This window comes from Hemiscyllium ocellatum, chromosome 33 (genome assembly GCF_020745735.1).
Source record: "Hemiscyllium ocellatum isolate sHemOce1 chromosome 33, sHemOce1.pat.X.cur, whole genome shotgun sequence".
Lineage (NCBI taxonomy): Eukaryota > Metazoa > Chordata > Chondrichthyes > Orectolobiformes > Hemiscylliidae > Hemiscyllium > Hemiscyllium ocellatum.
The window spans coordinates 8,534,430-8,559,135 of record NC_083433.1 but is presented as its reverse complement, the minus strand read 5'-3'; the positions used below and the strand labels follow the sequence as shown (position 1 = coordinate 8,559,135).

At 46.4% G+C, this 24,706-nt stretch overlaps 1 protein-coding gene across 2 annotated transcripts in view; it reads right to left on the bottom strand.

Moving 5' to 3' along the window:
* Nucleotides 1-856: 856 nt before the first annotated feature.
* The window catches only part of LOC132831335 (uncharacterized), a 49,929-nt gene continuing 26,079 nt past the window's right edge, over nt 857-24,706 (bottom strand). The window contains exons 4-9 of one of the 2 annotated variants that reach the window (XM_060849421.1): nt 24,205-24,264; nt 17,019-17,162; nt 15,394-15,535; nt 14,298-14,764; nt 7,799-7,895; nt 857-2,910 (exon numbers count right to left, since the gene is read on the bottom strand). In XM_060849421.1, the coding sequence (XP_060705404.1) occupies nt 7,830-7,895; nt 14,298-14,764; nt 15,394-15,535; nt 17,019-17,162; nt 24,205-24,264 (879 nt within the window). In that variant the 3' untranslated portion in view covers nt 857-2,910; nt 7,799-7,829. The remainder of the gene's footprint in view (nt 2,911-7,798; nt 7,896-14,297; nt 14,765-15,393; nt 15,536-17,018; nt 17,163-24,204; nt 24,265-24,706) is intronic. The other variant, XM_060849422.1, reaches the window with a different exon arrangement.

Here is a 24,706-nt window from a genome sequence, read left to right as displayed (position 1 = left end):
ACCTGCTGACCACAGCATTATCCCACCCACTGTCCTTAATGAAACTGGAACGGGAGGCTGGTCCCACTGGTGACCATGGATGTAGGACAGTGTGAAATAAAGTTTTATACAAGTTATTAAAAGTAAAATCCTGCAGCTGCTGGAAACTGGAAACAAACTCTGAGAGGGGCAGCGGGCTGGCTCAGTGGTTAGCATTGCAGCCTCATAGCACCAGGCACACTCGTTCAATCCCATACAAGGGCGACTGTCTGTGTAGAGTTTGCCCATTCTCCATGGGCTGTGGGAGGAAACCCAAAGATATGTAGGTTAGGGTGGATTGGCCATGGGAAATTGCCCCACACTGTCCAGAAATGTACAGACTAGCCATGTAGAAATGCAGGGTACAGGGAGAGGGTGAAGGGGGGGGGGGGGTGAGGTCTGGGTGGGATGCTCTTTGGAGGGCTAGTGTGGACTCGATGGGCTGAATGGCCTGCTTCCACAGTGTAGGGATCATATGAAGGCTAGAGATCCTCAGCTGGGGATATGACAGCAACTGTAAAGAGAAAACAGAGTTAACATTGACAAAGAGTATAGTGCTGGAAAAGCATCTTGTGGAGCGGGAGAGTCAACATTTCGGGCAAAAGCCTTTCATCAGGCAGGGCTTTGAAAGCCAGCCAGGTTATTGAAATGTACCTGGACTGCAATGACAATCGATGATTTAAAATGTAAGAAACCAAGTATAAACCAGAGATACTGTAGTGTGTGCAAAAATAATTAAACTTCACTCTCTGCTTCATGGTGCAACTGAATGAAAGAACTCCCAAGTGAACCAAAACAAAAAGCATTTATTTATAATATTAAAAAGAAATTCTGACAATATTAAGATCTGCTTTTATCTTAGGGAAAAAAAATTAAAAGAGTAATAAATATATTTTAAGCTCACATTCTCGAGACATGATACAGCACAGCCGTAATACATAGATATTTTTTAAAAATATACGTTCCAAAAGAGATCATGTTAGTCTACAAATGAAGATTCACAGGAAGGGGAAGCTACACGTTTCCCCCTCCAAATGAACATCTCAATACACAACAGCATGAATCCAACATGTGAAAAAGGTACCAGTTGATCAGTCAAAATGTTTTTTTTAAAAAGATCTGGTACACAGTCGCGCCCCAGCTCATTGTAACACTCGGTGTCCCTAGAAATGGCAAGGAGACACTTGGAATGGATGTGGACCATTCTGTTGGAGGAACAAAATACTCGGTCCAGACCCTCCAGCTTTAATTTCAAGTCTGATCAAGGGTGACATTAAAAGCCAGCGAATGGTTTCTCTCTCACATGTGGTAGCACATTCGTTGTGAAATCATTTTAAGTACACAGTACATGCTCCTTCTTTAACAAGTTGTGTCTTCATTGGTCTAACACGTGGCTTCCACAAGCTTCCCCTCCCTTCCCCACTGCCAAGCTCAGTTCTCATTGCTCACTCCCCACGGGTATATCCCTTCCTCATTGTCATCGAAGCATAGAAGCCCTACAATATGGAAACAGGCCATTTAGCCCAACAAGTGTACTAGGAGAAAGTGAGGACTGCAGATGCTGGAGATAAGAGTCGAGCGTGCGTTGCTGGAAAAGCACAGCAGGTCAGGCAGCATCCAAGCAGCAGGAGAATTGACATTTCGGGCAAAAGCCCTTCCCAAGTCGACACTGATCCTCTGAAGGGTAACCCCACTCAGACCTATTCAATTATCCTATGCTTACCCCTGACTAACGCACCTAGCCTGTGCATCTCTGAACGTTACGGGGCAATGTAGTTTGGCCAATTCACCTAACCTGCACATCTTTGGATTCTGGGAGGAAACCGGAGCACCCGGAGGAAACTCACGCAGAGACTGTCTGTGTGGAGTTTACACAATCGCCTGAGGCTGGAATCAAACCCAGGCCCATGGTTCTGTGAGGCAGCAGTGCTCACCACAGAACCCACCTTTGTGTTAAGGATCTCAGCCTCCTCCTCTACCACAAGCCCAACTCCCTCCCAGCTTTCCAGGCAGCCCCACCCCCGCAGCTGCCCAGTCTGATCCTGCCTCATTCCCAGTTGGAGCCCGACTCTGCCCTCTCCAATTTATGGAGCGGCCAAAGTGCCACTTATGGATGCCAGTCTGGATTTGCCTCCTGGGCAGGGCAAGCGCCAAGGTCGGAAGTCATGCTTTTGGCTGGGGACAACAAAAAAGAAACATAGCAATGCAACAATATATTTTTTTTTAAAAAAATCACACTCAAGTTCAGCAAGAAAGTCAAGGTGTCTTCAGTGCATCGTGTCAGGGCACAGGTTTGTTGAGTGACCCTCTCAGGGTTAAGGTGCAGAGAAAAACCAATGAACATCTAGCACCAACGTTCTGTACAAAAGCTGTGTCCCCTATCTTCCATTTCTCCATGACCGCCAATCCTACTGGGTTGAGTGACTAGTCTCTCTTAACTCAGAGACATGTATACAGTCTTCCTTCTCTCCTCTGGAGGAGGAGTTCAGGGAAACAGAGAGAGAGAACCACTTCCTTCGATGTCTGCGAATTGTCTGCCCATCTCTTGGCGGGTGGGCAATAGTTATTGGCGCATTGGTAAAGCCCTCAATGGAAGAAAGTCAACACCCTTCCTTCTCCAGCGGTGCAGACCAGCCACAAATGGGAACAGTTCTTCCCCCAACCTAATCGTGCTGACCCTAAGCCCATTTCGCAGATCAAGGTGGTTGGACGTAGGGGGAAGGGTGGCGGGGTTTGAAGAAAGGGGATTCGGAAAATACAGTCAAAGGGACAACGGCAACACGAGAGGCAGAGGGCAGACCAGGCAATGCAGACGGAAACGATGAGCGTGGCATGAAGCAGGGCTCTTTCACAATAGGCCGCCTTGGAAAGTCATCGCACCCTTCACTCTTTCTGTAACAGACAATAACCAAACAGTCATCAGATTCAATAACAAACAAATATCCAAATAAATAAAATCAAATGTCAAAACAGCTCAGCGTCTCGATTTAGCAAACACTAAGATGCAACACTGTCTGTTTAGACTAGAGAAGGTTGCCAGGGTGGGCAGTGAACCTGATAGAGGTGTATAAGACCATAAGGAGCATGAAGACAGGGGGCAACGGAGCAGCTGTTCCCCTTAACTGAAGGAGGCGCAATCTTAATCTGAAGGGGAGGTTCTGAGGGGATTTGAGGAAAATTTATTTGCCACCCAGTGGGTGGTGGAGTTCTCAAATGCCCCCCTGAGGGGGTCATGGAGGCTGGAAGTCTTTCAATCTTTTGAACGTACTTCGATGAGTATTTAAAATGCCCTAACAGTCAAGGTCATGGGGAAAGTAAGGACTGCAGATGCTGAAAAATCGACATTTCGGGCAAAAGGCCTTTAATCATTCCTGATGAAGGGCTTTTGCCCAAAACATCAATTCTCCTGCTCCTTGGATGCTACCTGACCTGCTGTGCTTTTCCAGCACCACACTCATCATTCAAGGTCATAGGCCAAGTGCTGGAAAGTGGGATTAGTGTAAATAGGTTGACACAGACTCGATGGACTGAAGGGTGTCTTTTAGGAGAAAGTGAGGTCTGCTGGAGATCAGAGCTGAAAATTTGTTGTTGGAAAAGCGCAGCAGGTCAGGCAGCATCCAAGGAGCTGAAGAAGGGCTTATGCCCGAAATGTCGAATCTCCTGCTCCTTGGATGCTGCCTGACCTGCTGCGCTTTTCCAGCAACACATTTTCAGCTCTGAAGGGTGTCTTTTGCACTGTATGACGCTGATTAGCACTGCTGCCATGCAGGGACCCGGGTTTGACTCCCCCCTCGGGCGACTGTCTGTGCGGAGTTTTCACATTGACCCCATGTCTGTGTGTGGGTTTCCTCCGGGCGCTCCAGTTTCCTCCCACAGTCTGAAGATGTACAGAGTAGGGTGGATTGGCCTTGGGAAACTGTCCAGAGATGTGTAGGTTAGGTGGGCTAGCCATGGGAAATGCAGGGTTACAGGGATAGAATAGGGGGTGGGTGGGTCTGGGTGGGATGCCCTTCAGAGGGTTGGTGTGGGTTCGATGGGCTGATTGGCCTGTAGGGATGCTGACTCTTATTACTCAAATGCTGATTTGATATTGGTATCTTTGCAACCTCTTTCCCACCCCTCTTCAGAATTCAACAATCTCACTTCAGAAACATGACTCAGGTCTGGCTTTCCTTTAGCCATTCACACTTCTGTGACCAATCTTTATTTTTGTTTATTTGTCCCTGCAGGGTTCATTTATTCACCATTTGATTATGACAGTCTGTTCTATGCTCACTGACCTTGATTGGTTATGCCTGGGGGTAGACTGCCTGCAATAGGAGTTGAGACACTGCAACTATGGAGCGGTTTTCAAACTCTTGGTCAGTGAAACCTGTGGCAGTCAGTCATTGTCCTTCCCTTTTGGGTCCTCTGCCATTTCCTCAGCTGTCACGTCCCTGAACTGTTCCAATACAGGCAGACAGACAGACAGAGACAAAGAGAGCAGCACACAGAGAGACAGAGACAGGCACACAGAGAGACAGACAGAGACAGAGATGGATTGTCTTTTCCCTAGGACGGGGGTTTCAACACTTGGGGCAGACTTAAGGTCAGAGGAGAGAGATTTAATAAAGATATCAGGGGCAAGTTTTTTTTTACAGAGGGTGTTTTTCAGGTCGAATGAACTTCCAGAGGAAGTGATGGATGTGGGTACAATTACAATGTTTAAAAGACATTTGGATAAGGACATGAATAGGAAAGGGTTTGGAGGGATATGGGCCAGGAGCAGGCAGGTGGGATTAATGGAGCTTGGGGTGGACTGGTTGGACCCAAGGGTCTGTTTCTGTGCAGTAGGACTCAGAGAAACACACACAGCCTAATCCCAACATCCTCCCATTTGCAATTGCAGATTTCTGGTGAGTGCACAGTTTTGATTCTGTCTGGACACCGATGAATCCTTGCAGTCAGTCACTGTGTGAACCAGCAGTGGTGAGAACGAGGAACCTGTCCTCGAGATGAACACTGATGATGCAATGAAAGGGAAAGCTGGGTCATAGAGACAGAATATTGCACACCCAACCCACCCCTCACCTATCCACCAACTGACCAGAAAGAGGGCTCGAACCTCACTTGATGGAATTGGTAAGGTTGGCAATGAGCTGGGAAATCTTTCAGTGTGCCTCCATGTGTGCCCTCGCCAGCAAAGCCTTCTACACAGGCACCCTTTCCACCAGCAAGCCATCTGAGGTAAAGACTAGCTAAACGTCCACAAGCATTAAGACTGGGTTGGTGTGTTGCATCATGCCACTGGCTGGGATTTGGGGTTGGGAGGTGGTTTATGTTGAGGGAGGAAAAGGAAATGAAGGAGAAATGGAATGGAAGGTTCAGATGGGAAGTAGAGCATGGACAATGGCCCAGTCAGACTGTACTGCCTGTTTCTGCCAGGATTGGTGAAATATAATTAGACGGTTCTCCTGCCAGAGCAATTTTAAATGTCCAGGTCCAACACCCCCCACCCAACCACCCTGACCCATTTACAAGAGTTGTTTGCAGAGCCTGGAAATGCAATCGGATCGCAAAACCCACCCTCCCAATCTGGTGATCCTGGTGAGTCTCAATGCACTGCCCAAATCCCCCCACCCCCATCCACCACAAAGGCACACATTCTGTCGATGCAGGGGGATGCGAGAAAAAAAAACACTCGTGACACCAAGGGAAAGTGAACCTCGCCAAGTGGTTCCTCAATGGATCTCATTGGCGAAGGGAGGTTCTCTCCCTCTCTCCTGAAGGTAAATGTGGCCCAGTTCTGGATTGGTCTGCACGTTAATTCAGACCACGCTGTGCGGGGAGCCTTGCAGTTATTCAGATGGGGGTTGGTGAAGAAAGAGATTCACCAGCACCACCCCCCCCCCCCCCCCCACCCCCCCTCAACTCCCAATCCCTTGACAGTCGGCATCTTTGAAGACTAAAGGGAAATTTAGCACCCAGATGCAGACACGCACGACAGTGTTGTTAAGTCAGGTTTTGCTGAGTTGGAGTATAGCTCTTCCTACAGTCCCATTGCTGTGAACTGACAACTGGCCTCTTGCCCACAGTGACAAGTGCTGGCAAGGCTCCTTACTTCCTTTGTAGAACTTTAAACCATTCAGCAAACTCTTTCAGGGCCTGGCTGAGAGAACACATTCACAGTACTGGATCCCGTGACTCAGTCCTATTGCTGCGGTTGCCAAGGAGAGGAGGGTCACGTTACTAAGGGCGATTGCACATCAACTTGTAAAGCTACAAGATAAAAGTCCTATCAGTGAATCCTTTGATGCTGACTCTCACAGGTTATAATAGCTAATTGGCTGGGGTTTTTTTTGGATGAGTAATCCAGAGTTTGAGCTAATGATTTGCAGACGTATGTTCAACTGCTACCACAGCGACCAAGGAATTAGGATTCAATTAGCGTCTCCTCAAAACCACTAGACTGTTACTTAGAAAGCCTATATTTTCCTCTAATATCCTTTAAAGGAAGGAAACCTGTCGTCTTTACACAGTCTGGCCTACATGTGGTTTTCTGAACTGCTCAGAATTGACGTACTGAGCTTTCTCTCTGTTCCAGAAGAAATGAAGCACTGCAGATGCTGGAGATCAGTCAAAAAGTGTGGTACTGGGGCATATGCACTAAACGACCCCAATGCCCTTGGCCGAACACTTCAATTCCCCCTCCCACTCCGCCAAGAACATGCAAGTCCTGGGCCACCACCGCCACCAGATTCTGCCAGACACCTGGAGGAAGAACGACTTAATTTCCACCTAGGGACCCTCCAACCACATGGGATTAATACTGATTTCACCAGTTTCCTCATCTCCCTTCCTCCAACCTCATCCCAGACCCACCCCTCCAACTCAGGACCAACTTCTTGAGCTGACCCACCTGTCCATCTTCCTTCCCACCTAACCACTCCACCCTCCCCTCCAATCACCACCCCCCACCTCCATCTACCTATCACGTTCACACCTACCTTCCCCCAGCTCCCCCTCCCCCACATTCCTGATGAAGGGCTCATGCCTGAAGTATCGACTCTCCTGCTCCTCGATTGCCGCCTGACCGGCTGTGCTTTTCCAGCGCCACACGTTTTTGACTCCTCACTCTGTTCTACCCCACCCTCTGGGGCAGTGGTGGGTGGGCAATAAATGTTGGCTTCGCCAGTGATGCCTCACATCTCAGAAACGAGTACAACATCAGAGTACCTTCCCACGAATGGTCAAAGGTCAGACAATGAAATACAAGCCTGGAGCCCAAATAATAAAGTCTCTTCCAACCTCTTCTGTCAGGCAGAAGATACCAGAGATTAACCACACGTACGAACAGATTCAAGTTCAGCTTCTGTTATTAGACTTCTGAATAGGCCTCTCAAATTTTAATGTAAAAAGTGAGGTCTGCAGATGTTGGAGATCAGAGCTGAAAATGTGTTGCTGGTTAAAGCACAGCAGGTCAGGCAGCATCCAAGGAACAGGAAATTCGACGTTTCATCAGGACTGATGAAGGGCTCTGGCGTCGAATTTCCTGTTTCTCAAATTTTAATGTTGACCTCGCTGTCAGTGCACTGTAACACGGTACTCCCCGCTCTGTTCTATTACCCTGATGCACTTTGTGTGGTATGATCTGCACCCAAACCCAAACTTTTCACTGTACCCAGGTACGTGTGGCAGTGATAAATCAAATCAAATCAAGAATTGGTCAAGGTGAAATAAATCACAACCTGCTCCTGAATTTTAGGTCATCATGCTTTCAAAGGAAAACAAAAAAACTCACCTCCCGATTCCTTTCCAAAGCTCTCCCTTTCCTAAGCCTCGAGAACTTCCTCTCTGGGTAATGACAATGGCTCCATTTCAGTCATATGTGGAGGAGCCTAAGTGACAGAAAGACAGCCCTTTAACATGACACTGAACTAACAGAGGCACAAGTCCCTAACACACATGGGCATGCAGGTCATCAGTGCCAGTGAACAGACCGAGGAGGCCATTCAGCCCCTTGACCTCACCATTCAATAAGATCACCACTGACATAGCTTCACTCCATCTACCTAACCTTGGGTCGATAATCTTCGTGTGTAACAACAATCTCGCTTCCTGACATTTTTAATGGAGGGAGAGACTGGGTGGCATTGCTGCCTCATAGCTCCAGGGTCCCGGGTTCAATTCCAGCCTTGGATGAATGTCTGTGTGGAGTTTGCATGCGTTTCCTCCTGGTCAGGTGAACTGGCCATGCTAAATTGCCCATAGTGTTAGGCGCATTAGCCAGGGTTTAAAAGAGGGTATGGAAACGGGTCTGGGTGAGTTTCTCTTTGCAGTGTTGGGCCGGAGAGAGAGAGAGAGAGAGAGAGAGAGAGAGAGAGAGAGAGAGAGAGAGAGAGAGAGAGAGAGAGAGACTCAACCCTTTTATATAGAAAGAATGCTTCCTGACCTCAGATTCAAAAGGTGTGGTGCTGGAAACGTACAGCCAGTCAAGCAGCATCCAAGGAGCAGTAAAGTTGACATTTCAAGCATAAGCTCTTATCAGGAACCTTCATCAGCCCTGAATGGCTTTAGATTCCAAGGCTTTGGTTCTAAGTTTAAAATTCTATCCCCTTTGTTCAGTTCCCCTAGAGAAAACGGTTTCTCTCCACCCACCCTATCGATTTCTGGATGAATTTTTTTTAAAATTTAACTTCTCTTAAAAAAAAGCAGCTCAGGTGGAGACAGGAACGTCACATTTTACTCTGCTCTGCTCCACCAATCCTAATCTCAGTCTCCATCGCCAGAGAAATGACTTCAGCACTACCTTCTCTCACAGCTCGTTCTCTACTGCCTCACACTTAAATCATTGCAATTCAATTTAGAAATAAAGACCGCTCCCAACTCCCTTTTAACCTCAAGCAACTGAAATGATACAGACCAAACTAATTTCACACACACATTTCTTGGAAGAGGAGGAGGGAGAAATGCGCCAATTCCCTCAGACCGAATGTGAGAGAGTCATAGGATTCAAATGGGAATTTTCAACATCGTGTTGAATCCAGCCATGACAGATGGTGTAATTTGAACTCAGTAAAGTCTGGAAGTAAGAACCTAATGGCAATTATGAATCCACTGTCAATGGTTGGAAAATCCCATCTTGAGAAAGCCATCACAAATGTCCTTTAGGGAAGGAGTCTGCCATCCTTACCTGGTCTGGCCTAGATTTAACTCCAGACTTAGAGGTTTACAAAATTATGAGGGGCATGGATAGGTTATATAGGCAAAGTCTTTTCCCTGTGGCCGGGGAGTCCAGAACTAGAGGGCATAGGTTTAGGGTGAGAGGGGCAAGATATAAAAAGCGACCTAAGGGGCAACTTTTTCATGCAGAGGATGGTATGTGTATGGAATGAGCTGCCAGAGGAAGTGGTGGAGGCTGGTACAATTGCAGCATTTAAGAGGCATTTGGATGGGTATATGAATCGGAAGGGTTTGGAGGAATATGGGCCGGATGCTGGCAGATGGGACTAGATTGGGTTGGGATATCTGGTCGGCATGGACGGGTTGGACCGAAGGGTCTGTTTCCACGCTGTACATCTCTATGACCCACAGCAAAATGGTTGACTCTTAACTGCCCTCTGGGCAATTAGGGGTGGACAGTAAACACTGGCCCAGCCAATGACACCCTCATCCCGTGAACAAATAAGTATGCAAATTGCTGAACTCCACAGAGAAAAAGCACAGTATATTACTGTAAAGACAGACACAAGCTTGATTTATGATGATTATGATTGTATTAAGTTTGTTGATAGTATAGCTATTGGTATATTTAGGATTCTTAAGCAAGTATTATCCAATCACTAGATCACATCTAATAGTAAAGATTTAGTTTTGGGTTTTGAAAGTAGAGCCAGCGGAGATACAACTAGATTTGTTTACAATCTCTAGAAGTGACAAACATTGATGTCGAGTATTCAGCTCTCTGAACAGGAGGGTTCAGAACTTGAGCTTTTACCTGGGGCCTGAGAGAGCCCATTCCCCCCACTGCTTCCCCTAGAGCAATACCTCAACCAGAGGTCAAGCATTCCTCCTGTAGAATAAATTTTGATGAACGTTTGAAATTTGATATCCTTGATGAGCAAAAAAAACCCCATCTCATGCCTCTTTGCAATTCCGTGCGGAGAAACAGACTTGTAGCCAATCCCGTTCCCAGTTCGACAACCCATCCTAGAAACCAACATTTGGACCACTGCTGCTTTATCTTGTAACAAGACCTTGCATTTTCCTATTCCCTCTGTCCTGGAGGGACTATCTTGTCTCAAAGTTCCACAGGTACCAGCCACCCTCACATTGCAAAAGAAAGTCTCCCAACTGCCTCTGCTGCAGATAAAAAGTGCTAGCTAGTGAACTGTGCAAGACAACACAACTGGTGAAACCACCATCAAAAGTCAGCATTAACGTGAGCGCATGTTCCATACATTGAAGCAACCAGCAAATACAGGCCATTCACTCCATCAAACCAGGTCCACCAGTCACAACTGATCGGATTTTGAGCTCAAATTTCACAGTCTTGCCTAATGCCAGTAGTTTCTTGACTAATCAGGGAGTCGAAGGCTATCAACAGCAGCCTTCAAATGATCGCGCCATCTCCACCATGGGAGGTGGGAAAAGAGAGATGTCCAACCACCCACAATCCTCAGGGGGACAAAAAAGCCCCATCTCAAATCTTATTTTTAATCTGTGTCACGTAGGTTTAGTCTTTCCCAGAAGGGGATACATCCTTTCGGCATCCACCCTGTCAAGTCCCCTCAGGATCCTATTATAAATGTCCTAAGACATAGGCCATTCAGCCCATTGAGTCCACTCCATCATTCAATGGGATCACGGCCAATCTCAATCCTCAACTCCATTTTCCTGTCCTTTCCCCGTACTCTTTACTGATTTAAAAAGAAGTCTTCCCAGCCTTGAATATACTAAATGATCTAGTCTCCAAGGCCTTCCACAGGAAAGAATTCCACACATTCACTACCCTCAGAGAAGGGAATTGTTCTGGTTTCATTGAGATGACACCCTCTGGTCCTAGACTCTCCCACAGGGGGAGCCACCTATCCATATCGAGCCCTAACCAAGCCCTCTAAGAATCCTCTGGTTTTCTCTCATTCTAAGCTCCAATGAATAACAGGCTCGATCTAATCAACCTCTTCTCATAAGAAAATCCCTCCAAATCGGAGGAAAGCACAGGGAACCTTCTCTGGACTGCCTCCAATGCCAGCGTAACTTTCCTTTGTACTTCACAGGACACAAGCCTAAACTGTCCAACCTTTCCGAGTGACAGAACACCACCATCTCGTAGTCCCAGGTATCAGACGGGTGAACCTTCTCCAAACCACTCCTAAAGTATTTATATCCTTTCCTAAAAAGGACGGAGACTAACATTGTGCACATCTTACTCAGCAATGTTCTGTTCAAAACTGGAGAGAAAAAAAAAACACCCTTTCTTTTACTTTGTGATAAACAACATTCTGTTTACCTTCTTAATCACTTGCTGCACCTGCAAACTAACTTGAGATTCATGCAGCAGAATACCCAGATCCATTGGTATTGCAGAGTTCTGAAATGCAGCCTCTGTCTGTTTATATAATACGCTGTTCTCTTCCTTCCAAAATGGCCACATTCACATCACATCCCATCCCATCCCATCTACCAGATTGTTACTTGCTGACTAGGTCCCTTTATAGCCCCCTTTTATCCTGTTCACAACTCGCATAGGAAAGTCCCACCAGCAGATTTATCAGCCATGAATTCCCCAGGTTATTAATAATTGCCACAACATAAAGCCCTGTGGCAAACCACTTGGCATGTCCTGCCAACCAAGAGAAAACCCACTAAGCTCACTTCCTGTTTCCTAATCGCCAACTAAATTTCTGTCCATATTAATCTTATCCCGCACACCCCGAGCTCTTGCATTGCAGAGTCATTTTTTTAAAGTGAGACATTGCCCTCTGGTTGGTCACTTCTAGTTGGCACCTTCTGTCCAGGGACCAAACAGCAGGAACCCCCAGTCCAAGGGCAGAGAAACACAGAGGTAACCTCACTGTCACCATGGAAATCATCAGCCTCATCACAGCCTGGGATCCAAGTTTGAGAGAGGTCAAACAGTGTCAAAACGCAGCACGCTTAGAAATTGACATCTAAACGCAATTAGTTACCACTAAATCCAATTTGATAAACACCTGATGAAAACTTCAGGGCTGGGTAACACAAACATGAACAATCCTTCAAAATTCCCCACACAAAAAAAAAAATTAGCGTTACTAATTAATCAACATGGAGCTGGGAAAACAGCAGGTCAAGAGAGCGTGTTGCTGGAAAAGCACAGCAGGTCAGGCAGCATCTCAGGAGCAGGAGAATCGATGTTTCGGGCATAAACCCTTCATCAGGGGTTAACTGATGAAGAGCTCATGCCCGAAATGTTGATGCTCTTGCTCCCCGGATGCTGCCTGACCTGCTGCGCTTTTCCAGCACCGCACGGTCAACTCTGATCTCCAGCATCTGCAGTGCTCACCTTCTCCTCCAACACAGTAGGTCAGACAGCATCCAAGTAGCAAAGTCAACATTTCAGGCCGATACCCTTCATCAGGGCTGTATTTTCCCAGCTCCACATCGATTGACTCTGACTTCCAGCACCTGCAGTCCTTACTGATGGAGTAAAAGATCTTGGACCCCTCAGCTCAGAATGCCCTGACTAACTTTCCGTGGCAAAGCATTTAAATGCGGTCCCCGTTGCAGGAAACTGCAGCTCCTAATTGTGCACAGCAAGATCACAGGAATGGCGACAAATCGACAAGCCTCGTTGAGTTTTTGTTTGGGGAGTGATTGTGGTTGAGGCGGGGGGAGGAATATTCCCCAGGACACTGGGGAGAACCCACCTGATCTTCAGGAGAGTGGCACTGCATTTTACTATCCACCCGTCAAGCAGATGGGGCAGTGGTTTGGCACTTGACCTGAAAGATGGTATTGTTGATGGTAAGGACTGATGAGTCAGCCTGGATTGTGCATGGACCCGTCTCGAAACTATGTCCAATGCTCCTGCAAGTTGGCCCATCAGAATGGCCTTCACATCTCTCAAAAAAACAAAACCACTCCCAAACAAAACACATCCACAAACTGAGTTCCTCCATGTCTCGCACCTTGATCCCATCCAATGCCCTGCATCCCTATACTAAATTCACACTACCTTCCAGATCCCCCATTGACCTCCCAAGCATGCTCATCTTAACTGGTACTTTAGGCAGCAGTGCCTTGCCAATTAAAAGTTCTCAGAGATGTACAGCATGGAAACAGACCCTTCAATCCAACTCATCCATGCTGACCAGGTATCATAACCCCATCTAGTCCCATTTGCCAGCACTTGGCCCATATCCTTCCAAACCCTTCCTATATCCTCCAGATGCTTTTTAAATGTTGCAATTGTACCAGCCTCCACCGCATCCTCTGGCAGCTCATTCCATACACGTACCACCCTCGGTGTGAAAACATTGCCCCTTAGGTCTCTTTTATACCTTTTCCCCTCACCCTAAATCTATGCCCTCTAGTTCTGAACTCCCCCATCTCAGGGGAAAGACCTTGTCTACTTTTCCTATCCATACCTCTCATAGAGATGTCCATCATGGAAACAGACCCTTCGGTCCAACTAGTCCATGCCAACCAGGTATTCTAAACTAATCTAGTTCCATTTGCCAGCATGTGGCCCATATCCCTCTAAACCCTTCCCATTCATATATCCATCTAGATGCATTTTAAATATTGTTATTGTACCAACCTCCAGCACACCCCTCAGCATCCACCACTCTAGGGAAAACAGCCCTTCCCTATAGCTCAAATCATCCAACCGTGGCAACATCCTTGTAAATCTTTTCTGAATACGGTCAAGTTTCACAACATTCTTGCGATAGGAAGGAGACCAGAACTGCTCACAATATTCCAACAGTGGCCTAACCAATGTCCTGTACAGCCGAAACATGCCCTTCCTCATCTTGGTTTTCCGACCCCTTTCCCACTTCTGTAAGGTCACCTGGCCCACCGTGGAGAAATCCATGCTCCTCTCATTCTGGCCCCTTTAGTTTCCATGACATTGATTGCTCCATTATTACTAGCTGCGATATGAACGCAATTCAAAAGTTGCTGCAAATAAGGATTTACAAATGCCGAGTTGGAATAAGTCTGCTTTGAGGGAGGTACAGTACTGTGAAGATATTCTCTCACACCTCTTAGGATTAAGAAGCTTCATATCAAAAAGGAAAAAAAAAATCACTTACCATCCGCCTTCTCCTTTCCAGCAGGCACATGAGGAGAGCTATGTTCAAAAGGACGCTGATGATAAGAATAATTACAACTGTTTGTGTTGCTGTTGGAGAGATGATCGCACGGGGTTCAGTGCTGCAGAATGTCGCTGCCAGAGGGCTATTGTTTCCGTTGTTTGAGGGGGTTGGGTTGACACTGGTTTGGTCTATTGTAGCAGCCAGGCTGCCATTCACTGAAGCCAGAACGGTGCTGGTTCCATTGGTCGAGCTCGTGAGGTTCCCATCGGTCCAGGTCAGAGACGGACTGGTTCCATTGGTGAAGCTGGTCAGGTCGTGAAGGGTCACAGTTGGAGTGGGGTCGGTTGTATTGCCAATAACCGCACTGGTGGGGTCATTCCAAGTTCCATTGGCAAACACTCCCGGCTCCATCGAAGTTGCTGTGGCATTTGTTGTTACATGAAATATTGTCGTCTCAACGTCTCCTAAAAATGTGAAGAAAGGGAAATAAATCCTCACATGCATCCTTCAGACTACAGTGACCAATACGCAGGCATGCAGAAAAGGGAGGGATGGGAGCTACAGGTTACACCGAGACACGCTTACAGCAAGGTGAGAAACAAACTCCACTACCCCATGCTGAGCTTGACCAAGTTGTGAATACGGATGGACCATAAATGCTGCACTTAATGCGGGGGAAGAGGAGTGGGATTAATTTGATAGTCCGTCTAAAGAGAGCTGATATGTTCAATGGGCCAAATGATCTCCACCACTTCATCGGGCAGCTCATTCCATGCACGCACCACCCTGTGTGTGAAAACATTGTCCCCGTACGTCACTTTTATATATCTTTCCCCTCTCACCCTAAAGATCCTCTAGATCTGGTGCAATGCCATGAGAAGACGGGAATGTAGATTGTTGCTTGTTATAGGACCCTGGTCAATTCCACTCCCAAGGTAACAGGGAAATATTACATTCCTCCCACTCTTCCATGTCACTGCTGAGCCCCAAACACCCCCTCCTCCCCACCGCCGAGAACAACGAGCACACTAACCCCCACCACCGCACAACACTACGATGACGAGTGAAGCTGCAGAAATTAGGACCTCCTTACCTGACAGGCAGGTGTATAAAGTGCATCGTCCAAAGTCACATTTTCTCTGCTCGTAGGTAGCGTCAAAACGTCTGAAGTGATCCATCAAGTTCAGGAGAAGGTGTGAAGAGTTCCACTGCACCGTTTCACATTGAAATGATTCCTGGAATGAGGAATAAAAGGTGTCACCATTAGCAGGGAGACATAACTTTGAAATGAAACAAAAAACAAGAGAAATATCCTCAAAAGCATAAAACTGTCCAATGCAGTGCCAGAAGTGACTCAGTCTGCAGCACCATATGCCAAGTCAGGAAGTTACCCCCTTCAAAGGCTCAAGGGTAGACATTGGGTAACAATTTCCAATGTGCTCCCAAGGGAGCACAAGACTGTGGCAGGGAGAGATCTTCAAAAGAGATTTCATTGAAAAGGGAAAAACAAGGCCTTAGTTTCTGGACAATGATGATGCAGATTCAACAAGGAGGTGGTCCTGACCAATATTTATCCCCCACAATCCCACCTTGGAAAAGTATAATTGTTCCTTCAGTGTCGCTGGGTCAAAGTCCAGCTACCCCCTTCCTAATGGCATTGTGGGTCTCCCAACACCAGATAGACTGAAGTGGCTCAAGAAGATAGGTCACCCCACTTAGTCAGAGTAATAAGGGATGGTCAATATGGTTGGATCACACCCCAATCCCATGAGTGGACTAAACAAAGGCAGACTGATTTGACCCCTTGTGCATTCTTCAAGATGGGAGGGTCCTGTATGTTCATAACTAGTTCTTAAAAAGGTTTATTTTTTTCTCCTGAGCAAATAAAAGAAAATCCTGAAAAGAAGGTCAACTTTCAGTACACTCAACGTGAAACCATTAGCTGACTGAATTTGAAAGCTTTTTTCCCTTTATTTATTCATTCACGGGACATGGGCATAGCTAGCTAGAACAGCATTTATTGCCCATCCCTAATTACCCAGAGGGCAGTTAAGAGTTAATCACACTGCTGTGGGTCTGGGGTCACAGGTCTTCTAGATCAAGTAAGGATGGCAGTTTCTTCCCTAAAAGGACATTAGTGAACCGGATGAGTCTCGCATAATCATCATTAAACTCTTAATTCCAGATATTTAAGGAATTCAAATTTCACCATCTGCCATGGTGGGATTCGAACCCAGGTCCCCTGAACATTAGTGGTACCATATTAATCCGGAGACCCAGCTAGAATCAAGATTAGAGTGGTGCTGGAAAAGCACAGCAGGTCAGGCAGCATCCGAGGAGCAGGAAAATCGATGTTTCGAGTATAAGCTCTTCGTCAGGAATGAGTGAATTAGAAATTCCTGACAAAGAGTTTATGCTCAATACGTCGATTTTCCTGCTCCTCGGATGCTGCCTGACCTGCTGTGCTTTTCCAGGGCCACACTCTCGACTCTGACCTCCAGCATCTGCAGTTCTCATTTTCTGAGTACAAGTAGCCTAGGGAATTGTGCATACATTTTAAAGTCAATAACTTTTGTGATGGCCCCCAGGAATATTGATGTTACCGTAGATTGCGCTGGGAGTCAGGGTGGAGAAAGGTGGGATACGTTAGGAGTTGTGTGAACTCTGAACTCTGCCGCTCCTCCAGCACCCCACTTCAAAAGGTCTTGGGAAACTTACATCAACAGGACAATCTTTTAAAAATTTCAGCTCCCGCAGGACGCCGAGAGTCAGATTTTGGAGCTCATCCATCGAGTGACGGTAAAGATGTCCAATCGACCGATTCAGGGACAACATTGCCTGCAGATCAACGCAACAGCTGTCCTATTGGAGGAATAAGAGAGAGAGGTTGACAGCTCGGGTAGGCCAAGGAGATGGTGACTATCATTGTCATCAGAAATTCCAGAAAAGACCAATAGGATGAGGTTCTCAGACCCTGAGAGACAACCTAGACACGTCCGTTAGCTACAACTCAAGTGGGGAGCGTTTACCCACATCTCAATTGTTCAATCATTCATGGGATGTGGGCAATTATGAGTCAACCACATCACGGTGGGTCTGGAGTAACATGGAGGCTAAACCACGTAAGGATGGATGTATCCTCCCGTGAAGGGCATTAGTGAACCAGATGAGATTTTCCTGACAATGAGCAACGATCATCATTAGGCCCTCCATTTATCGAATTCACATGTTACCATCCCCCGTGGTGGGATTTGAACCAGGGACTTTACAACATGACCTGGGTCTCTGGATTAATAGGTGAGCGACATTACCACTCGGCCAGATTGTGGGTTCAAGGCCCAGCCGGGACACACACACGCATCAGGATTAGCTGGCAGGGCTCACAGAGGGAGCTCAGCTCTCCTGGGCATGCCAGTTCTCAGATGTCTGTCGGCCCGCTCGTGTGTCTATCCAGCTTCTCCTTCTCTGCCTCCTTTAACCAATCCATAAAGACTTTTCATTTATTAGGGCGAGGAGGTGACTTGAATTAACTTGCTCATGCATAAGTTCATCAATATTTATAGCCCCCCGGTTCCTGCCTGCCCTAATGTTGCAGCACCTTCTACCTGTTGACCCCTAATAAAAGAATGACTTGCATTTGTATTGCCCCACTTTATAGAACGCCTACTGCGTGGAAGACCTTCAACAGATGTTTGTCTGCCTGCTCAGCGGGACGGAAAACAATTTCAAAGGAAGAACACAGGAGGGGTAAGGAAGAGCAGGAAGGCCAGTAATCCTGCTCGTTAACACACTGCTGTTAGTGGGAGCTTGCGTTGTGCATAACCAGCGGAGCCATTTCCTGCATCACTGTAACCATACACTCACTGGGACATTCTATATCAAAGGGTGGCACGGTGGCTCAGTGGTTAGCCCTGCTGCCTCACAGCACCAGGGACCTGGGTTTGATTCCACCATTGGGCAACTGTCCGTGTGGGGTTTGCATGTTCTCCCAGTGTTTGCGTGGGTTTCCTCCCACACTCCAGGGATGTGCAGATTAGGTGGTTAGCCACGAGAAATGCAGGATTACAGGAATAGGGTGTGGGTCTGGGTGGAGTGCTCTTTGGAGAATCATTGCAGTCACAAATAGCCTCTTTTCACCCGGTAGGCGTTCTATAAAGTGGGGCTATATAAATGCAAGTCATTCTTTTATTAGGAGTCAACAGGTAGAAGGTGCTGGGCAGGCAGGAAACGGGGGGCTATAAATATTGATGAACTAATGCATGAGCAAATTAATTCAAGTCGCCTCCTCACTCAAATAAGTGAAAAGTCTTTATGGATTGGTTAGAGGAGACAGGTTAGAGAAAAGGAGAAACTGGATAGACACGCGAGGGAGAGAGGAGGAGGAAGGGTCCACTGATGGGATGAGAAATGAGGAGGAAGGAGCCTTGCAAATTGGTGAGCCAGTTGGGTCAAATGGTGTCCGTGTGTTACGGCACATGGGAATGGGTAGGAGTCTGCTTTGCCTGGGAAAAAATGTCATCCAAAAGGGTCACATGGTGGTGGCAACATGCTGCCCAGAACATGGGTAACCTGGAATCTCTCGCCACCCACCACTGGCATGTCAAGGTCATTCGGCACGGAAACAGACCCTTCGGTCCAACCTGTCCTTGCTGCCCAGCGTTGGGAGGATTTGCAGGTGGACACTCCAAGTGTTATGGGTGTACGCAACTCCTAAAGCGGGACTCGAAATCAAGAGCTTGGGTTCAGGGGCAGGGATGCCACCCACCAGCACCACAGGACCTCCTGTGCGGAATGAACTTCCAGAGGAAGTGGTGGATGCGGGTACAGCCACAACATGTAAAAGACATTTGGATAACAGCATGAATAGGAACAGTTTGGAGGGATGGGAGCTGGGGTAGGCAGGTGGGACTAGCTTGGTTTGGGAACATGGGTTGCACCGAAGGGTCTGTTTTCGTGCTGTATCACTCTAACTGACCCAAGAAGTAGGAGCCAATAGGACTTTCCCACTATCAATCCCATAAACCTCCTCTGAAGAGCCTTATATGAGATCACCAAAAGGTGCACACAGCAATGACAATGCGGACTCACCATAAAAGAATATTATTCTAAAGTTATGTTCAATCCTTTTGCAATAAAAAGGGATAGCATCTCATTAGCCTTCCTGATGACATGTTGTACCTTTGTGACTCATGTACCAAAACACCCAAATCCCTTTGCACTGCTAAATTTCACACCAGTTTTTCATTGCAGCAACCCTCTGCTTTTTATGCTTCCTGCCAAGTTGAGAGATATGCATTGTTCCATATTACACCAGTATTTGCCTGGTCACTCAACCCATCAATAACCATCTGCAATCAGACTTGTTTACCTACTCTGGAGTCATTCAATGACTTTAGATGCCACACTTTCACTCAGATTCCCTACAGTGTGGAAACAGGCCCTTCGGCCCAACAAGTCCATACCGACCCTCTGAAGAGTAACCCACCCAGACCCGTTCCTCTACCCTATTAATCTACACTAAGACACCTAGCCTACACATCCCTGAACACTGTGGGGCAATTTAGCATTGGCCAATCCACCTAACCCACCCATCTTTGGATTGTGGGAGGAAACCCACACAGAGCTGGGGAGAATGTGCAAATCCCACACAGACAGTACCCAGAGGGTAGAATCGAACCCGGGTGCCTGGCACTGAGGCAGCAGTGCTGACCACTGAGCCACCATGGTCAGCTAAACTCTTAATGTAAATTATAAAAGGATTGAGCCCCTAATACAGAACACTGTAGGATCCCACTCATCATATCCTGTCAATCAGGTGAAGACCCATTCATGTGTCCTCCATTATCTGTCAGTCAGACAGTCTGTAATGTTTCTCATTCAATATGGAGTCCTTACTTCCTGATAATAACCTTTGAAGTGCCAGTTTCTGGAAATTCAACATTTAAAAGGCATCTGGATGGGTATATGAATAGGAAGGGTTTAAGAGGGATATGGGCCAAATGGGACCAGATTAATTTAGGATTTCTGGTCGGCATGGACAAGTTGGACCGAAGGGTCTGTTTCAGTGCTGTACATCTCTATGACTCTAAGCAAAGGCTCTCCTTTAACCAAAATGTACGCTACTTCTTTGAAAAGACTCCAATAAATTGTATAAAATAATTGTTCAATAATTAAACATTGCTAAAAAAAAAAGACATTTTGTCAAAGCTTTACGTCTTGCACTCATCAGGACCATTCACAAGAAAACCAATTCAAGGAGTAAACCAATATTTGCCCTGCACAAGGGAAAAATGCTGATTGGTTGGCAAGTTGACTCTGATTGGTGGAGGAGCTGCTGTGAATAATGCACCCATTAAATGATGATTGACAGTTAACAGGCAGGCTCTGTTAAAATTTGAAATGGGTAGGCTTATGCCAATCAAGGCATTGCCCTGAGAGTGAACCAGTGAATGGATGGCAACTATTTAAATGGGGTTGAAAGAGGTGCACAGTCTGTCAGTCAGTCTCCATAGAATAGAGTCCAGTGCATCAACGTATGTAACTTCCAGCACACACAAGGGAATCACACTGACACCATGAGTAACAATCCCAAAATGGTTGTCAGCAAAATGCCTCTCACATTCAGGATAAGCCAGCAGGCGCTGTCCAATTACAGATTCAAGTCTAATGTTACGCACCACATACTCTTTAGGAGAACAGGAACCACCAGATTTGGGTTGGGGTGGGGGTGGGGTGAAGCTGGAGAAGAAAAGTGAAAACAACTGTCTGAATTACATTACAACAGCCCTACCCTGTAACAGTAAAACCCTACTCACTTGCCAGGCGTGGTAGAATAGTTAGCCTAGCTTTAGGATTAGTGTGCTCCATTGGTACAAATTCATCAATTTGCTCCTCTCAACGCCCACACTACAAGTTCAAGTTGCACCACACCTTACTGAGTTGGAAGAAAGGTTGTATTTCTGTGCCAGAAATACATCACCTTACTGGAAGTGAGGAAGACATTACAATATCAAATAAATATTTACTCAGAGTTGGAAGATATCGCGTTCTGCCTCCTTGTGTAAGTTAGTTTTGCTCTTTTGGGAACACAGTCACTAGCACACCCAATGTTAAGATCCACAGTGAATGGGTCACTCAGAAACCTGGATTCTTCAGTCCCAACACTGGAGGTCCCAAATGTAATCACACCAGCAACCCACCTACATGCTTACTGTAGACAGACTCTGAAATCGCACACTTACAATATGGGAGTGCAGTCTCACTAACACCATGCACACAGCCCCACAACAGGTCAGCAGGGGCTCAGAGGTAAAGCCAGTATTACTGAAGAGAGAGAAAGGGTGAAGAGAGAGAGCACAAGGGTGAGTGGGGTGGGGGAGAGAAAGCACGAGAGTGTAAGTGGGGAAAAGAGATAGAGAGCTAGAGCACAAACATGAGGACACAGTGGAGGCACTATGGGGAAGATACAATGGGGGCTGTTGGAATTCAGGGTGAACACAGAGTGGGGGGCGGAGACAGACACGGGGCAAAGAGAGGGGAGAGTGTGGGGAGAGACAGACAGAGAGGGGGGAAGTGGTGGAAGGGAAAGCGATGTGGGAAAAACAAAAAAAACAGACAGACAGAAAAAGACTGTCAGAATGCTGAGGTTTACATCAGGACCATTTGCAAGAACACCAAATTTTAAACAATCACAATTTATACGAGAAAGGTGCAGATTGGTTTGTGAATAGACTGATCACCGTGAAGGAAACAACACCTTGAGCGAGAGGAGAGCAGAAGGAGGTTCCACAGAGTGAGGCAGGAACAAGGCCCTTGTGGGTTTGGTAAACTAGGATGAAAATGTTAGGAGAGAAAAAAAAAATCAAAATGTGGCTCGAGTGGAGCTTTTGTGGGTGTGTCAGGGGAATGGGACTTTGTGCGAGTTCAGACATAGGGTATGGGGTGTGTTGGATGACCCTAAGCTTACGGAAAGTAAAACATTGGACACCAGCCAGGAGTCTGTCGAAGTTTATTATCCTGCCTTAAGGTAATGAAGGTGGGCTAATGGGCTCAGCAGATAGGGGTCTCCCTTCGTTACTTTGATATATTGCAAATGGAAATTGGTATCACAACTCCCTTCCAAAAAACAGTTCTCAATCCCTACCTTCCCCCTTAATATTCTGAACTTATTTTTCCCAGGAACTTGAGGAATCCTTTCGCTGTCTGCATGGCTTCAGCCAGAGTGGACTCAACAAGCAAGCAGCACCCTTTCCTCCTGGTATAAATTGTTGCAATCATTTGAAGTTTGACAAAACAAAAATCTTTAGCAACACATTTCCCTCTTCAAGAAGGTTCAAGGTTTATACCATCAAAGAAAAGAATGAAGCTCCTTCTGGGGTGGTAAGAACTCCTCAGTAACTCCATTCCTGAACCCACTTGAATGGCACATTTTCCAAGTGAAAGCATCCAACTGACCACATTCTCTGTCAAACACTCACCAGGTAGGAGCTGTGAATTTACCATAGAACATAAAGCTCTCGCTACTTTGGCCAGAAAATAAGACAAAAGGAAGTGGAGGGCACGTCTAATCTTTTATCCACTGCAAAAGCAGAGTTTGTATTCTCCCAGCCTCTAAACCTCAAATCTGCTGAAGCTGACAAACTGATGCAAACAGCCAGATAAGCAACCGAGTTAGAGAGAGGGGGAAAAAAGAAAAAAATTCTGTTTTGCAAAACTACCTGAAAGATTCCATGTACCGATAAATTGAGTGCACATCGTGGCCCAGAGCCTTCACCATTGATCAGGAGATAGTCTACACGGCCAACAAAGCAGCTTTTGAAAAAGATGCCACTGACGCGGTGTGCTGGCTGACAGGGTTTCTTGGTGAGAGATACCGACATTTGAAAAATCAGGTGGCGTTCGGATGCAATCAATCTGGATTTTGAAGATCTCCGCGGATTGAAGGTGGGAGAGGTTGCAGGAGGTTGGGGTAGGGAATGAATGGTTTCAGGAGGAAGGGAGTTCTGCAGATCAGAGTGAAAAAGGGTGGTGTTGGAAAAGCACAGCAGGTCAGGCAACATTCCAGGAGCAGGAGAGTCGACGTTTCGGGCATAAGCCCTTCTTCAGGAAAGTCCATCATCAAATTCATGGTCGAATTGGAATTCAATTTTTTTAAAAAAAGAATTAGGAATCTAATGGTGATCACAAGAAACCATTGTTGGAAAAAACCCATCTGGTTCACTTCAGGGAAGGTAAAAGCTGTCTTCACCCAGTCCGGCCTACATGTAAGCCCAGACCCACAGCAATGTGGTTAACACTTAACCACCCTCTGGGCAATTACAGATGGTCAATAAATGCCAGGCTGGTTAGTGACACCCAGTTATCGAATCAAAAAAATGTCATAGCCGTAGACTCATACAGGACGGAAACAGGCCCTTTGGTCCAACCAGTCCATGCCAACCATAATCCCAAACTAAACTAGCCCCACCTACCTGCGCTTGGCCCATATGTCTCCAACCATTTCTTATTCATGAACTTATCCAAATGAATTTTAAATATTATAACTGCACCCATATCCATCGCTTCCGCTGGAAGTTCATTCCGCAAATAGGATGAAACAGAAAACAAAAGTTGCATTTTACAGGGAGAATTTCAAGACGACAAGATATCCCACAGCTCCTAAGGGTCAATAAATTACATTTTAAAGAATGAGGCTGTTGTAATGGCAGCCAATTGTGCACAGCCAGCTCCCACAAAGCAGCAATGCCAGGGAAAGGATTGGAAATGAATGTTGACATGCTGCATGAAGGGGAAAGAGAGACACAGAGAGAGAAGAAATGTCTTTTACCAGTTGAGACTGACAGCTCCCCCTTACCCAACATAACATAACCACCCTGTAAACCGATGACAATCCAGGCAAACCTACCATATTGGCAGTGTCCTGTAAGAAAACAGTCAGGTTGTAGTCTGTAGGGAGATGTGTCCTCTGTAAATAAAGCAAAACAAAACAAGATTTAAAGACCATTTCGCTTTCCAAATATGTTGATGAATAGTGAAGATAGGTGCTTCAATTGAAAAAGAATCTAAACAAATACATTGACAGCGGCAGGGAACAGAAAAGCCATCAACCATTTTGTGCTGACGTCGCAGTTTCAATTCTTCCTTATTTATTCAAAAAACCCATCAACTTCAACGTCACCAGGTTTTCAATTGATCAAAAACGAGAACATTGCGGAACGTTCACATTTTAGGTTTTAAACAGAAAGACTGAACTGGAGGAGGCTGTTCAGCCCCTCAAGGAGAAAGTGAGGTCTGCAGATGTTGGAGATCAGAGCTGAAAATGTGTTGCTGGAAAAGCGCAGCAGGTCAGGCAGCATCCAAGGAGCAGGAAACTCGCCGTTTCGGGCATAAGCCCTTCCTGATGAAGG